This window comes from Narcine bancroftii, chromosome 5 (genome assembly GCF_036971445.1).
Source record: "Narcine bancroftii isolate sNarBan1 chromosome 5, sNarBan1.hap1, whole genome shotgun sequence".
Lineage (NCBI taxonomy): Eukaryota > Metazoa > Chordata > Chondrichthyes > Torpediniformes > Narcinidae > Narcine > Narcine bancroftii.
The window spans coordinates 205,059,688-205,076,041 of NC_091473.1; the positions used below are offsets into that span (position 1 = coordinate 205,059,688).

The following is a 16,354-nucleotide window of genomic DNA, read 5'->3' on the forward strand; positions in this document are numbered from 1 at the left end:
ACTCTCCGGGCTGTAACGTTGCTCCTTATCGGTATGATGACCTCTCTGGGCAGGAATGTTACCTCCCCAGAAAACTACCCCTCTAGGCAGGAACACCACACCATCCCAGTATCACACCTTCTCTGTCCTGGGAAGCATCTGTGCCATACCTGGTCTCTGTGGGATGTCCCACAAACGGAGAGTGCGGTCCTCAGCCACGGTCAGGAAAAAGGGCAGGCCATCATGTGTGGCAGCTCCACGGACAGACGCCCCGTGATCTCTCAGTGTCACCACCTCCTCAGGCTGGAAGGGGGAAGGGGAACCAAGACACAGGTGAGAGTAATCTCAACACAGTGTCCCACCAAGGGGGTTGAGGGGGGAGAAGGTGCAAGAGGAGAGAGTACAAGATAAAGAGGAGAGAGTGAAGAGAGATTGAGGAAGGGGGGAGAGAGATGGGAGGGAGAAGAGGGATGGGAAGTGAATGGGGAGGGGAAGGAAGGAGAGGGGGAGTGGGATGGGAGAGAAAGGGGAGAGGGAGGGGAAAAGAAGATGAACAGGAAAAAGGGATGTGAAGAGAGTGGGGGGGGGGGTGTTTGAGTGACCAACCAGCAGTGGGTCCCAGCTCCGAACAGTCCCATCATCTGCTGCCGTTAACACCTGGAGACACCCCTCACTCTTGGTTGCTGCTGTGATGGCAAGAGGGGTGGGTCAGAGGCTTCAGACAGGAACAACCCTCGCAAAAAGCACCTGCTGCCCCACTCCTGCTTGTCCCACCCCCATCCATCATACCCTCTCCTCACTCTCACCATCACATCCCATCCTCACACCTACCTCCTCTTCACCACACTCAACCTCCATACACATCCACCCTCGCCTACCTGCACACTCGGCCCCTAACCCACACTCTACTCCCCTCAGCAAGCCACTGCTCCCACAACCATGCTGCCACCTCTTCCCACAACCAGCTTCCCCTCTAGGGAAGAGGGATATCTGGGATTAAATCAGGGCTGTGTGGGTTAGTGGGGCAGGGGGATTAGTGTGGGACTGATACATGGCTGTGGGGGAGAGTGGAGCAGGGGGATTAGTGTGGGGTTGATACAGGGCTGTGGTGAGGGAGTGGGGCAGGGGATTAGTGTGGGGTTGATACAGGGCTGTGGTGAGGGAGTGGGGCAGGGGATTAGTGCGGGGTTGATACAGGGCTGTGGGGGAGAGTGGAGCAGGGGGATTAGTGTGGGGTTGATACAGGGCTGTGGTGGGGGAGTGGGGCAGTGGGATTAGTGTGGGACATACAGGGCTGTGGGGAGAGAGTGGGGCAGGGGGATTAGTGTGGGGTTGATTCAGGGCTGTGGTGGGGGAGTGGGGCAGTGGGATTAATGTGGGGTGGATACAAGGCTGTGGGGAGAGAGTGGGGCAGGGGGATTAGTGTGGGGTTGATACAGGGCTGTGGGGAGAGAGTGGGGCAGTGGGATTAGGGTGGGACATACAGGGCTGTGCGGAGAAAGTGGGGCAGGGGGATTAGTATGGGGTTGATACTGGGCTGTGGGGAGAGAGTGGGACAGGGGGATTAGTATTGGGTGGATACAGGGCTGTGGGGAGAGAGTGGGGCAGGGGGATTAGTGTGGGGTTGATACAGGGCTGTGGTGGGGGAGTGGGATTAGTGTGGGGTGGATACAGGGCTGTGGAAGGTTGCGCTTGGTTGGCACAGGGTGAGGCTCACCTCCCTCACCGTTAGTATGATGATAGGCAGTCACGTGGTTGATGCCACAGGCGTGGGCAGGAATGGAGGTCACAGTCACACCCGAATCCTTCCACACCAGGAGGTCCCCATCACCTGTCGCTGATATCACAAACCCTGCCTGGGGGAGAGGGAGGAATGGGGTGAACAGCAGTGTCCAGAGGGATCACACAGTGCACACACCCCATGCCACTGACTGTACCCCCACTGACATTAAACCCCCCCTCCCCAGCGAGCTGTGATGTTACCTCCTCCTTCAGTGAACCCTCTCCACCAGTCCCCTGTGTCACTGACTGTACCCCATCTGATGTTACCCCCCCCCCCACCTCCAGTGACCCCTCTCCCCCAGTGCCCCGTGTAACTGACTATACCCCCATCGACATTACCCAGCTCCCTCACATCCTTCTTCAGGGACCCAATTCTCCCAGCTCCCAGAAACACTCACCATGATGGAAATCCCACTGAGTGATGAGGTGTGTCCTTTGAATTCGCGGATACATTCCATGGATTCTGGATCCCATAAACGAACCAACCCGTCATTTGAGCAGGAAGCCTATTGGTGGGGGATTCAACATGCCCGCACAAAATTCTTATTGGCAGGGATAGGGTCAGGCACAGAGTGACCATCCAATCACACACTCCTGGGGACAGACACAGAGTGATACTCCCTCTGCACCATCCCTTCACTCATTCCAGGGGACAGACACAGAGTGAAGCTCCCTCTGCTCTGTCCGGTCACACACTCCGAGGTACAGACACAGAGTGAAGTTCCCTCCGCAACGTCCTGTCATACAGTCCCAGGACTGGGGTCAGACAGGTTGAGGGGGCTAAGTCAGGGAGGAGGTTTTGGGAAGAGAGATGTCAGGGTGTCAGGGAGATGGGCATGTGTTGGTGGGACTGGTTACAGGAGAGATGGGATGGGGGGCGTTCTGGGAACATGGAACAGATATTGGAGTCAGGAAGGGGATCCTGGGGCAACGGGAGTGGTGGGGTATTGAGAGGGACTTCTGAGGTGGAAGTGTGGGACGTTGGAGAGGGGAAGATGTTGTGGGATCAGAGGGGATGCTGAGTGGGGACATGGTGATGTGTGAAGGGAGTAATGGACAGGATATGTAATTGGTGTGGTGGGAGGAGCTGCATGTCAGGGTTGTTGTGTTCTGGGATGAAGAGGGGGTTGGTTTGGGGATGGGAAGGGATGTTCTGGGATGTTGGGAGATGGGGCAGATGGTGAGAAGGGGCATGACATGAGGGGAGTGGGGATGACATGGGGAGTGGCCATGTTGGGACGTAGGGTGTTTGGGGGTTCTGGGGAGTGGGATTGGAGATGTTGTGGGAGGGAGTGTTTAGGGAAGGGGTGGGGAGTCGTTGGGGTGGAGCAGGTGGGAAGGGGAATAAGTGGTGGGAGATGGGAAAGGGCGTCGGGGAGATGATGTCAGGGAGAAGGCGTGGGGGAGAGGGGGTCGGGGAGGGCGTCAGGGGGAGGGCATCGGGGGGAGGTTGACAGGGAGTGGGTGTCAGGGAGTGGGTGCTGGGGAGAGGGTGTCGGGGAGAGGATGGGACTTTGGTGATGTGGTGCAGGTGTCGGGGAGAGAGTGTCAGGGAGAAGGCATTGGGGGACAGGGCGTCGAGGGGGAGGGTGTCGGGAAAGGGGTTGGGGACAGGCTGTCAGGGAGTGGGTGTTGGGGGAGAGGGTGTTGGGGAAGAGGATGTTGGGGAAGGGACGTTGGGTATGTGGTGTGGGTGTTGGGTGAGAGGGTGTTGAGGAAGAGGGTGTCGGGGAGGGGTATGATTGGGGTCTGGAGCACGTCTCCATGCAGACAACATCCCCATTACTCACCAGGTAGTGCAGACCCCAGCAGCAGCCGGTCACCCAGTCCCGATGAGCTGACCCACGGCATCGAGAGGTGGCTGGTGCAGAGTTGCCTAGGTCCCAGACCAGGAGGCTCTGCGGGATCAGAAGGGTCGGTCGAAAGTTCCAGGATCTCTCCCTCTCCGCATTCCGCTTCTTCTCCCCTGCTCCGCCACTCCTTCCCCATGGCAAACTTGGACCCCAGCACTGGAAGTCACGGGATAGGGGAGGGCATGGGGCCACTGACCTGAAGTTGGGGGGAGGTCCCAGAGGTGACGCAGGAGTTTGCTATGGGTCAAAGGTGACTCAGGGGTTCGGAGGTCAAATGTGACCCAGCAGTTTGCCATGGGTTAAAAATGACCCAGAGGTATGAAGGTCAAAGGTGACTCAACCATTCATTGTAAGTCAAAGGTGACCCAGGGGTTTGGCCTGGGCCAAAGGTGACCAATTTCCCTGAGTGTGGATCTCTTTGTCCGTCTTTGCAGATTTGACCTTGGGAAGGAGGGAAGGTGAAAGGTCACAGGTCACCTGACTGAAACCTGACGTAGAGCGCTGGTGCATGGATTAGACGCTGAGGGTGACAGATCGTTATGTCAGGCTACGGAACTCGGCGCCTCATGGTCAGAGAAAGTGAAAAGTCAGGGCACAGCTCAGACATCTGGTCTCTGAGGCAATGACAGGAGTCACAGGGTTGGATTTGACCACCTCGAGAGGAGGAAGGTCAAAGGGAGCACTGTCCTCGCGCAGAGTTGGGGAGGGGTCGAGGGGACAGGTTCCTGCAAGGGGTTGGGGAGCATGAGGTATTGGGGGGGGAGGAAGGGAGGGCTCCGGGTCACAGAATGAGTGGTCATTGGCGCCCGAGTGACAGATCAGGGCCGTGGGTAGGGCTAAAGGCCCGAGGGTGGTGTGGGGAGAGGCGGAAGGTCAGGTGTGTGCGTGCCAGGTGAAGGGACAGGAAGCACGGACCGACCTCCTACCTTGTCCTTGCTGCCAGACACCAGTTGTCTTCCCTCTGGGCTGAAGGAGCAGCAAGTGACAGAGTCCGAGTGACCCCTCAGTACGTGGGTTGGGACCAACTCCCCACCAGCCCCAGGTGCTGTCAACTTCTCCAGGGTCCACAGCAGGACCTGGCTATCAGCTGCGTGGTGGAGAGGGGAGAGTGGTGAGTAGAGGCATGGGGAAGAGTGAAGGGGGTGTTGAGAGGGAGAGGGGAAGGAGAGGAGGGGACAGAGGAGGAGAGAAGGGGTGGAAGAGAGGGGGCTGGGAGAGAAAGGGGTGGAGATGGGTAAAGGGGGGGCACGAGAGGGAGAGGGGAGAGTGGTGAGTATAGGGGGAGAGTGAGGGGATGAGGAGAGAGAGAGGGGAAGAGGGGAGAAGAAGGGACAGAGGGGGTGGGAGAGAGGTAGAGAGAGGGTGGGGGAAGAGAGGGCTGGGAGAGATCAGGGTGGGGAGGGGTAGAGAGGGAGAGAGGGGGGAGAGGAGGGGAAGAGGGGAGGAAGAGTGGGGAAGAGGGGTGGAGGAGGGAAAGGGGGTGGAGAGAGGTAGGGAGAGGGGGTGGGGGAGCAAGGGGGCTGGGAGAGAGCGGGGTGAGGAGGGGTAGAGAGAGAAGGGGAGATGGGGAGAGGAGAGTGAGGGCAGGAGAGAGGGGAGGGGGAATGAGGGAGGTGCGGGGAGGAGAGGAGGGGGAGGGAGAAGAGTGGGGATAGAGATGGGGGCAACAAGAGGCCCTGCGGGATGGGTATAAAAATAAACGGGATATTTTCTAAATGGGGAGGAAATTGAAAATACCCAGATGCGAAGGGAGCAAGGAGTCCTCGTGAAGATCACCTGGAGGTTTGGTCAAGGGTGTAGAAGGAAAACGCAGTGCTGCCCTTCACTTCACGACGGATGGAATGTAAGAGCAGGGATGTGATGTTGAGGCTCTATAAGGGATGGGTGAGATCTCACGTGGAGAATTGTGAGCAGTTTTGGGGTCCTCATTTAAGGAAGGATGTGCTGCCATTGGAGAGGGTTCAGAGGAGGTTTAGAGGAGGATTCTGGGGATGAAGGGCTTATCCTATGAGGAAGGCTCTTGCCCTGTTGTCATTAGAATTTGAGAGAATGAGGGGGATCTCATTGAAATATTTTTGACGTTCAAAGGCGTGGACAGAGTAGATGTAGAAAGGTTGTTTCCCCACAAGTAATCCTTTATTAGAGGCCACAACTTCAGGATTGAAGGACGTCCACTTAGAACAGAGATGTGGAGGAATTTCTTCAGCCAGAGGGTGGTAAATCAGTAGAATTTATTGACCCAGGTGATGGTGGAGGCCAGGTCATTGGGTGTACTTAAGATAAATATTGAAAGGTTTCTTATTAGACAGGGCATCCAAAATTATGGGGAGAAGGCCGGGCAGTGGGGCTGAGTGGGACAATGAATCAGTTCATGATTGAATGGCAGGCCAGACTCAGTGGGCTGAACAGCCTATTTCTGCTCCTGTGTCTACAGTCTCGTTGGAGAGAGAGAGGGCAGAGAGATATCAGGGCAGTGAGAGTTCGGGGGGGGTAAAAGATTGCAGTGGGGGGGGGAACAGAGGTCGCAGAAAAGGCTGTCAGGTCAGGGTGAGTTGTCAGGAGGGTGCGAGAAGTTGGGGAAACGAGCAGTTGAAGGGAAGGAGAGGTCGGGGGAAGGAGAGGTCGTGGGGCAGGAGGAGCAAAGGTCACTGCTCACCAGAAGCCGAGGCCAGGAGCTCCTGGGATTGGGTGAGTGAGACCAGAGGTCCCAAGTGCCCCTGTCCAAGGGCTTTGCTCTGGATGCTCCCCTCCTTCAGCCTCCACACCCCAAGGCGGCCATCTTCCCCACCCGTGGCCAGGAGCTCCTCGCCGCTCAACCACAGCACACACCACACTGGCAGTCTCGACACCTCGCTCTCTGCAGACAGCTCCCCTGTTGGGGTTGGGGGAGAGGGGTCAGTTCCGGCCATCTACCTGTCTGTCCCCAGAATCACACATCACCCTGTCCCCAACAGCAACCCTCTCCCTGTCTGCAGCCAGTCCCACTGTCTCCCCGTCTGCCGCCAGTCCCACCGTCTTCCCGTCTGCTGCCGGTCCAATCATCATCCCGTCTTCTACTGGTCTGGCTGCCTCTCTGTCTGGCACCAGTCCCACCATCTCCCCGTCTGCCACCAGTCCCACCATTTCCCCATCTGCCACCAGTCCCATCATCTCCTCGTCTGCCACTAGTCCCACCAACTCCCCGTCTACTACCGGTCCCACTGTCTCCCCAACTGCCACTGGTCCCATTGTCTCCCTGTCTGCCACCGGTCCCATTGTCTCCCTGTCTGCCACCGGTTCCATCATCTCCCTGGCTGCCACCGGTCCCACCATCTCCCTGGCTGCCACCGGTCCCACCATCTCCCTGGCTGCCACTGGTCCCACGTCTTCCTGTCTGCTACAGTTCTAGCCGTCTCCCTGTCCTGTTCCCTTCAGAACCTCCCAACCCCACTCTTCTCTCACCCCTGCCCCTACACCACATCCTCCTCCTCTCCTACAACTTTCCCTACCTCACATCACCCTCCCCTCTTTCCATTTCCTTCCCCTACCAACTCCTATTGCCTCCCCCTCCATTCCCACCTCCCCCCTCCTACATCTGTTGTACCCTTCTCTCCCACCTCCCCCTTGTAACCCGCTCCATCCTACAACCTCCCTTCCCATCCCGACTCCCCTACTGTCCCCTCCGCCCATCTCCCCCCTCCCTGTACCTGTCCTGACCACGAACACCTTCACCCGCCCATCGTGGTAGCCTACGGCCACCAGACCTCCTGGGTCGCTGACTGACAGGCAGAGGGCAGGGCTCTCCCCACCCTCCCTGAACTCCTGGCACCGCTGTCCCAGCGAGCCTGACCACACTCGAACCTGCGGGGGGAGAGGGGGGGGAGGGGGAGGGGGGGGTAAGGGTTTGGGGGAGGTGAGGGGAGGGAGGAGAGAGACCAGGCAGGATTATTCACCAAACTGCAGATGCACACTTCCGCACTCCCCTCCACCATCCCACCCTCCATCCCCTCCCCCCCGCCCACAGTCAGCTCCTCCTCCCTTGCCCATTGTCCCTACCCATACACCAGCCTGTCTCCTCCCCTCCCTATTGATCTGTCCCCATCTTCCCCTCACCAATTTCCCTTGCGCCAAGGAGGAAGACGGGGGAGAGGCAGGGAGGAACATGGGAGGGAGAAAGATGGGGAGGGAGGATAGAAAGGGGAAGAAGATGTGGGGGATGGAGGAAACGAAGGGGAAGGGTGGGGCATAGGGTTGATGGGGAGGGATGAGGGAGGGAGAGATGTGGGAGGGATGAGGGGGAGGAAAGGGAGCCCCCTCACTACTCCCCCACTGCCCCTCCTCTGCTAAACAGCCCCACTCCCACACCAGTCCCCCTGCCCTCCCATCCTCCCCTTCCCTTGACTCCCCCTCCTCCACACCTCCCCTTCCCCTTGAATATTCCCCATATCCCCCTCCAAACCCACACCTCTACCCTCGCTGCCCACTAGCCCATCCCGCTCCAACCACACCACCCCCCCTCCATCTACCTGTTGGTCATCCCCGGTTGACAAGAGGAGCCGTCCCCCATCAAGGAAATGGAGGCTGGTGACAGGACCCCAGTGGGCTTGGTAACCTCCGGCTGGGCAGCCGGTCTCCAGGCACCAGTGTAGGACATCACCCAGCAGTGAGGCTGAGACTAAACCCTCTCCGTCTGGGCAGAATGACAGGGCTCGGACTGCAGACTGGTGTCCATGAAGAACCTGGGGGGAGGGAGAGAGATAAAGGGAAGAGAGAGTGGGGGAGATAGAGGGAAAGGCAGGAAAGGTTGAGGGAGAGGGGAAAAGAGGGAGGGGGAAAAGAGAGGGGAAAAGAGGGAGGGGGAAAAGAGGGAGGGGGAAAAGAGGGAGGGGGAAAAGAGGGAGGGGGAAGGGGGAAAGGAGGGGGAGGGGGAAGAGGGAGGGGGAGGGGGATAGAAAGAGAGAGGTGGGGAGGAGAAGAAGGAGAGGAAGGAAGGGAAGAAGGAGTGGTAGAGGGATGGGTAGAGGGAGGATGGGGAAACAGGGAGCAGGAGGAGGGGAAAGAGGGGGGAAGGGGGAGAGATGAGAGTGTCAGATCCTATGTTTAAACACCACCCCTCTCACCCACTGCTACATGTACACACACATATGTTTATATTTGCATATGCCCCCCTGTTGTGTGTGTCTGTGTGTGCGTATGTGAGAGAGAGAGGGACAGGGAGTCTGAGGTCAGTAGGACAAGGGTCTGGAACTTGGTGGGACAGTGAGGAGGTGGGGAGACAGGGGTTGGGGATATGGGAAGCGGGGTGACTGAAGAATGAAGAGACATTGGACAGGAATACAGGGGCTGAAGAATTTGAGAGACGGGGTTGGGGAGTTGGGGGTGTGGTGCATTGGAGAGACGGGGCTTGGTTAGGGAGATGGGAAGGGTGTGGAGGATCGGAGAGACGGGGTCAGGGAGACGGGAGGGGCGTGGAACATTGGAGAGACGGGCTTGGTCGGGGTGACGGAGGGCGTGGAGGATCAGAGAGACGGGGTCAGGGTGACGGTGGGGCGTGAAGCATTGGAGAGACAGGGTCGGGGAGACGGGAGGGGCGCGGAGGATCGGAGAGACGGGGTCAGGGTGATGGATATCGTGAAAACGGGAGACTGGACTCACCCACACGAGACACGCAGTCACCCAGTTCCACAGTCGGACGGTCTGGTCCCAGCCCCCTGCAGACACCAGCTGACCATGGGGGTGAAAGGCCACGCAGTTCAGTGGGGAGGGTCCGGTCAACTCCACCTGCAGCACCCCCAAGGAGGAGTCCCATACCTGGGGAGAGATACCGCACCGGTGGTTACTCTCAGTTCCCTTCCTCCACCCGTTCCTGCCCCCTAACCTTTCCCAACCCCACCACTACCCTTCCTCCCACCCATGTTACCATAAACTTTTCCATCCCCACTCTCCTCCCTCCCCAGCCCTGTCTCCCTTAACCCTCCATGCCCCCCTCTACTATCTTCCACTGTCCCCACTTTCCACATTCTTGGTCAACTTTGGAAATCTGACCTGGGCAACTCCTTCAATCTCCTCCTCCACCCCCCCCCCCCCCATTGCTCCACCCCCTCCCCTCCTCATCTACCTCCCTCCATCCCAGCTCATCCCCCTGCCATGCCACCTACCTCTCCCCCCACCTTGCCTCCCCCTTCTCTCACCTGCCTCTCCCTCCCTTCGAGGCTCTCTCCCTTACCCCACCCCCACCCTGCTGGGACACTGCAGGCCACTGGGTGTCTGCGGGCCACATCTGGGCTGGGGAGGGAGGGAACAGTGACACCACAGCGGGTCGCACCTTCACCGACCGGTCCCAGGAACTGGTTGCCAGCTGCTTCCCGTCCGGAGATATGGCACATCCAGTGATCCGACCGGAGTGAGCTTCGAGGATGCGGTACCTGGAGGGTGAGGGAGGATGGAAATGAGTGTGGGGAAGAGAAGGAGGGAGAGCAGGATGGAGGGCCAGGAAGGAATGGCGACATGGGTCAAAGGGAGTGGAAAGCAGGAAGGGGAGGGGAAGGGAGGCCAAAAAAGGGAGAAGGGGACAGAGGGAGTGGGAGACAAGGTGGACAGAGGGAGGGGGAGGTAAGAGGGAGGGAGGGGGAGGTGAGAGGGGGACAGAGGGAGGGGGAGGTGAGAGGGGGACAGAGGGAGGGGGAGGTGAGAGAGGGACAGAAGAAGAGGGAGGGAGGGAGAAGGAGGGGACAGAGGGGGAGGCAAGATGGCGACAGAGAGGGACGGAGGGGGGAGGCGAGAGGGGAGCGGAGGGAGGGAGGGGGAGCCGAGAGGGTGATGGAGGGAGGGGGAGCCGAGAGGGGGAATGGAGGGAGGGGGAGCCGAGAGGGGGATGGAGGGAGAGGAAGGGGGAAAGATGGGCAGGAAGGGGGAATGGAGGGAGGGGGAGAGGGGAATTGGGAATGGGGCAAAAGGGATGGAAGAGGGGAGGTCGGTAGAGATCGGGACAGGATAGGGGAGGCGAGAAGGGGATGGAGAGAGGGGAGGGGAGAGAAGGGGGACAAAAGAGGGGTGAGGAGAATGGGCTGGGGAGAAGGGGATGCAGGGTGGGAGGGGGGAGGTTAGTGGGGGGTGGGGGAGAAAAGAGTTCAGGATACAAATAGACCCAGAGAACTCTAACAGGGTTGTACTGGGGGAGGTGGGGGTGGAATTTCCTCCTGGAGGAAATGACGACAGAGTGAGACCACCCCTCACCCTCTCACCTGCAGCCCTCGCTGAGGTCCCAAACCTCTAGCTTCCCGTCGAAGGAGGCAGCGCAGGTCAGGGAGCCCTGCAGAACAGCACAATCCGAGATCCCATCGCATCCACTGGCCACTGAGCGTAGTTCCTGTGTGGGTGGGGAGGGAAGAGGAGAGAGCTGCCGTGAGCAGAGGTAAGATCCCTCCCCTTCCCTTTCCACCCTCCCCTCTGCCTTGGAGGGATCCTGTTGCTGGGTGCGAGAGGTCGGGCATCTCTCTGGGCGGGAGGAGTAGGGATCTGACCCACTTCCCCATCCACTCACCCGCAAACCCCCTCACCACTGTGCCTAGGGTCGGGGCCATGTAGAGGGGGGATGGAGCTGAGTGAGGTGTGGGAGGGGTGGATGGGCTTCTGTCCTGGGGTCCGACATCTCTCCATGCCCCTCTTCTTCCTTCACCCCATTCCTTGGATGGGAGGCAGGTCCCTTGGGTCAGGTGTAGGGCTACTGTCCAGCAGGGGTGATGGGGAAATGGGGGCGGGGTTCTATGCTGGGATCTGACCCACCTCCCACCCTTAGACAGGACCCTGGCCATGGAGCCATGTACCATGGGTTGGGTGGGGGAAGGGGGGGTTCCATGCTGGGGTCTGACCCACCTGGCCACTCTCCAGATGGAGAAGGTGGAGGCTGCCCTCGCTGGTTGCCACCACGCACATCTCTCCTCCGGGACACAAGGCGACACACTCTGGCTTGGCCCCAACCCGCATCACTCTGCTGGGGAGATCGGAGGGGTGGAAGGGAGGAAGACACACATCGGTCAACTGGAAGAAGGCCACAGCTGCAAAATGGTTAAAACAGGCAGAATCACGGACCCTGGGATACACACTGCACCTGGAATAAACACACGCACATACAGATTGTCACAAAGACAGACAGACACATTCACACACGTGCCGGAGAGTCAGCAGGTCATGCAGTGCCGATGCAAGGTAAATGGGTGACTAACAGTTCTGGCCTCAGCCGATCATCAAGGTGTGAGCAAAAAGCAGGGGCAGGCACCTGAATTAAAAGGTGGGGGATGGGGGGGGGGAAGATACTTAAATTAAAAATAATTATACAAACAGCATGGAAACAGGCTCGTTTGGCCCATGAGTCCATGCTGCCCAATTAACCTACAGCCCCACCCTAGTACATTTTGAACAGTGGGAACCCCCAGGGAAAACCCACGCAGACACAGGGAGGGCGTACAAACTCCTCACAGACAGCGCGGAATTTGAAACAGGCTCGCTGACGCTATGCTAAGGTGGAGTAGAGGAGGGAGAATAGGGGAGGAGCATAGGCCAACAGATAAGCAGCCACAGGTGGATCCAGGTGGGAGAGTAGTAGAGAAAGAAGCTGAGAAGTGATAGGGGGAGGGGGTAGCTCTGAATGGAGAGGGAAGGTTAAGGGGGGCAGGGGTGAGGAGTTGAAGGAAAGGGGGCAGAGGGATCAGGAAAGAGAGACACAAGGGAACTGGAGGAGTTGATGTTAATGCCACCTGGCTGAGAGGGCCCCGGCAGAATATCAGGTGGCTTCAGTTTGGCAGTGCACAAGGCCATGGATGGTTATGTCGGTGTGGGATGGGACATGCAATTGAAGTGGCTGCTCGCTGGGAGGGCCCTGTTAATGCAGCGGAGTGAAGGTGCTCAACGACACAATCTCCCAGTCCGCGCCCAACCTCTCCAGCGTGGAGGGGACCATGCAGGCAGCAGCGGATGTGGAGGAAAATCTGAACACAAAGGGTTAAGGGTTCACCCATAAGTTGCTTACAAGAACATACAAGAATCAGTTGCATATTGTTTAAGTGGAGGCAGGGAACCTCAAGGTTGCGATTTATCTGCAGACTCGCTTATCTGCAGACATAATAAGCTTTGCTGTGAAACAATGATTAAATTATTGCCAAATGTTAACAATGATAAAACTATTGTCAGGTTGACCGCAACAGGAAGCCCACATGCAGGAATGCACTGTCATTTTGTATATAAACTCTGCTAAAACTGGTTGTGAGCAGAGCAAGCTCAGGCTAGGTGCTGGCCATACTCTCCAAGATATCTTGCTAATAAAGCTCTTCCAAAGCGTTAACCTGGTGTCGGTAGTTGATTATTTCTCCGCAACAAATCTGGCGCTGCAAGCAGGATCCTATTTGACAGGATCACGAACCTGGGACTGAGGGTCCCGTAGGAGTGAGTGGGCGACGGCCATAGCCAAGAACCTAGCTGAAAGGGGGGTGAGGCAGGCTCACACACCGAGATCACCGCTTGAGAGGGTGAGGGTAGGAGTCTCTCTATTGAAAACAGGGGGGGGGGGAAGACGGAGAAGTAGAACCCCAGGGTGACAACGCGGACAGAGGAGGCACCGGTGCACATGCTGCTGTAAAGTAAGGGAACTGACAACTGTGTATATATTGTATAACTGTTAAGATTTAACAGGAGACCAAGATGAGAAATCAGCTCAGCAAGGCAATTATTCCCAGTTGAGCACACGTCTGTTCCCGAGCCACGACAACGACCCTGATAAAGAAAGCCACTAAAGACCTGAGGAAAGGAACAACGGAGACGTCGCCAACTGGTAGGAGATCCGCTGCAGCCTCTGGGCTCGCCAGCTGACATCGTGATGAGAGAAACGGGAAACTGGAATTATGCCGTCCTATTCAGTAATGATCTATATGGGTGGTTCACGAATGAATAGCCGTATGGGGGTAGTTTTAATTTAAAGCTAGTAGCAGATCTGAAAAATTTACTAATAATGAAGGATTTGGGATCTCGGATATTTTAATGGGTATTTTAATAAGTGGACAGAGGTTGCAGTGGCATCAGCCCATGACCAAAAAGGAAGGAAAAGGGACAGACCCTAATTCGGAGCTTCCCGGGCTCCCTTCACACTCCCCCAGAGCACCATCTGCACCTCCGGCCATGGCCTCCACGCCTCCTGTCGGCCTGTATCCCCAGTTATCTGTTGGATGGGAAGGGACTGGGACAACCTGGTCCAGGCAGCAGTGGCTTATGTCAGCAGGCCGCGGGACGGGGCCACCATCGGGCCCGCACGTCAGGCTGAACCTCCTGTTTCATGGGAGGAGAATGTTGCCTCGGTGCCTGATGCTTCAGGGCACAGAGAACCCAGGTCTGAGAAAGGATTGGAGTAACAATGCGTAGTGGGGGGTGGGCAAAGGAAAAGCCAGATTCAACAAGTCAAATGCCCCGCAAAATGATCGGAGACACCCCCATACTAAAGCCCTGGATGCCCACTGAGGCACGGGACATGATTAGAGCAGTACCAGACCCAATAAGGAGACCCATAGCGTTCCACCATTGGCTGCAGCAAACCTGCGCCATCTGTCATCCCTTGCTCGGCGACGTCCGTATGCCGTTACAAGCTGCCGATGGATCCCACTGCCAGGCAGTAAAAGAATCTTTCCTAGTCCCGATAGGAGAAAATGGGAGAAGTAATGCGCTGCCTCCAGAAGGCTGGGAAAGAAACAATTGATTTTGTGGTTCGTTTTTAAAACATTTGGAAAGAAAATGCTGGGGTGTCTTCACAAGATAACCAATCCTTGGCTGTGCAGACCTTGCTAAATTGCCTGCTACCCCAAAATGTATAAGATTAAACAATTGGATTGGCAGGGAAAGAATTGAGCTAACACTGTTACTGTATTGAATAATATGGACAGAGAAGGGTTATTCATCTAGAAGAAGCGGACCCAGTTTTATATGTATACAAAGAACAAACATAAGGGAGAGGGTGGCCGAGAGTGGGGCAGGCCCCGGGATAAGAACCAGGGTCAGTGCCGAAATTGCGGAACGAAGGGTCATTGGGTACAGGAATGTAGAAGCCAGCCCCAGGGAAGAGGATAGCAAAGAGGATGCCCATTGCCTGAGCGACCCTGAGCCTTATCGAAATCCCTTTGTGGGCCAGGACTGTAACCAGTTCTCCTTTCAGCAGTCCAAACCGTAGGGGTGCCTGGAGGAGCCGGTGGTACAGGCCCCCCTCCTCCAATTGTCCTTAGATGGAGAAAGCCAGCCTATGCTTAATGTGCAGGTGGGAGGCAAAAGAGAGTTTGATGTTGGTGGATACTGGGGCCACCATGTCATCTGTGCCACCATCCACAGGATTACCCCCGAGTGAAAAAACTGTAGGTAGCATTGGGGTGTCCAGGACCCTTATGACTGACCATTTCACAACCCACCATCCTGACAGTGGGAGATGGTCAAGTAGAGGAAAGATTGGTTGTGTCACCCATGACCCCTGTCCTTATCTTAGGGAGACAAGCTCTCTGCAAACTTAATGCTACTTTATATTGTACCGAGGAGGGTATTTATATGCAACTGCCCGGCGCTAATATATACCAGCATTTGTTGTGCGATTCTAAGCAGGAACACGACAATCCCCACGTTGTCCATGACACTCACTTGAGATGTCACTACTCCGGAGCAGCTTCAAATAATACAGGAGCTGGAATTGAAAACCGCCCAAGAAACAGCTTCCGCCCAAGAGCAGTGTATGTGGGACACAAACGTGGAAGAGTAAAGACGGAAGGATAGAGTGCCTGTGAAGTCTATATTGGCCCATAGTAAAACTGGCTCACAGGCAAGCCCACATGGGAAAGGTGGGAATGCTGCATCATATAAAGCAGATATGGTTTGCCCCCGGAATTTCTACAAACATAGAAAGACAAGTGAGGAATTGTCTAATCTGTCAGCAGAACAATCGGGGACGTTCATCTGCCAAATATGATCGATTACCCCCTGCTCAGGCCCCCTTTGAGAACTTGTAGATTGACTTTGCCCATATGCCCCCTTGTAAAGGGTACAAGTACTGGCTGGTTTTAGTGGATATGTTTACCTGATGGATAGAAGCCTACCCGACTAGGAGAGATGATGCCCAGACAGTGGCCAAAGTCCTGATGAAGGAATTGATTCCCTGCTACAGGATCCCCAGAGGGATAAATAGCAATAGAGGGACCCATTTTACGGGAAAAATAGTGGTAGCCCTGACTGAGATAATGAGGAATCCAATGGTGCTCAGGCCAGAGATATTTCTGAGACAGCCAAACATGAAACTTTGAATTTTGCCACCCCCTCAAATAAAACAGATTCCCAGAGCCTTGTGGGCCTCCTAAGTTATTGGCAGCAGAACCTACCCCACCTTACCATGCTCTTTAGACCATCCTATAGGGTCTCCCATAGGAAAGCCACATTCCTCTGGGGAGCAGAACAACAGGCTGCTTTTGACACAGCAAAGCAAGCTGTTGAACAAGCACTGCCCCTTCTCCCCTGCCAGGCAGGTGTTCCTTTTAAATTACAGATTTTGGCCAGTAAGGCAGGTGCTGAATGGATTCTCCGGCAGAAGATCCAAGGGTGCAGAGTCCTGCTAGTCTTCTGGAGAAAATCTCTGCCTGGTGCTGCCACTCACTACAAGCCATTTGAGACCGGGACATCGGCCAACACGTTCCTCAGGGTTGTTTATGAATTTGCGAGCACCTGTACAGTGACACCGAACTGACTAC

The 16,354-nt window shown here is 56.5% G+C and overlaps 1 protein-coding gene across 13 annotated transcripts in view; it reads right to left on the minus strand.

Annotated features, from left to right (window-relative positions):
• The window catches only part of tep1 (telomerase-associated protein 1), a 127,856-nt gene that overhangs the window by 29,238 nt on the left and 82,264 nt on the right, over positions 1-16,354 (minus strand). For 10 of the 13 annotated variants that reach the window (XR_011358232.1, XM_069940811.1, XM_069940809.1 and 7 more), the window contains 13 exons: positions 11,469-11,586; positions 10,838-10,962; positions 9,919-10,018; positions 9,249-9,404; positions 8,120-8,332; positions 7,301-7,454; positions 6,271-6,486; positions 4,541-4,701; positions 3,552-3,659; positions 2,160-2,267; positions 1,697-1,835; positions 586-665; positions 150-282 (listed from right to left, as the gene is read on the minus strand). Coding sequence is in view for 12 of the 13 variants with exons in the window: in XM_069940811.1 (XP_069796912.1) it covers positions 150-282; positions 586-665; positions 1,697-1,835; positions 2,160-2,267; positions 3,552-3,659; positions 4,541-4,701; positions 6,271-6,486; positions 7,301-7,454; positions 8,120-8,332; positions 9,249-9,404; positions 9,919-10,018; positions 10,838-10,962; positions 11,469-11,586 (1,811 nt within the window). In the remaining variant the exon portion in view is untranslated. The remainder of the gene's footprint in view (positions 1-149; positions 283-585; positions 666-1,696; positions 1,836-2,159; positions 2,268-3,551; positions 3,660-4,540; positions 4,702-6,270; positions 6,487-7,300; positions 7,455-8,119; positions 8,333-9,248; positions 9,405-9,918; positions 10,019-10,837; positions 10,963-11,468; positions 11,587-16,354) is intronic. The other 3 variants (XM_069940805.1, XM_069940806.1, XM_069940812.1) reach the window with 3 other exon arrangements.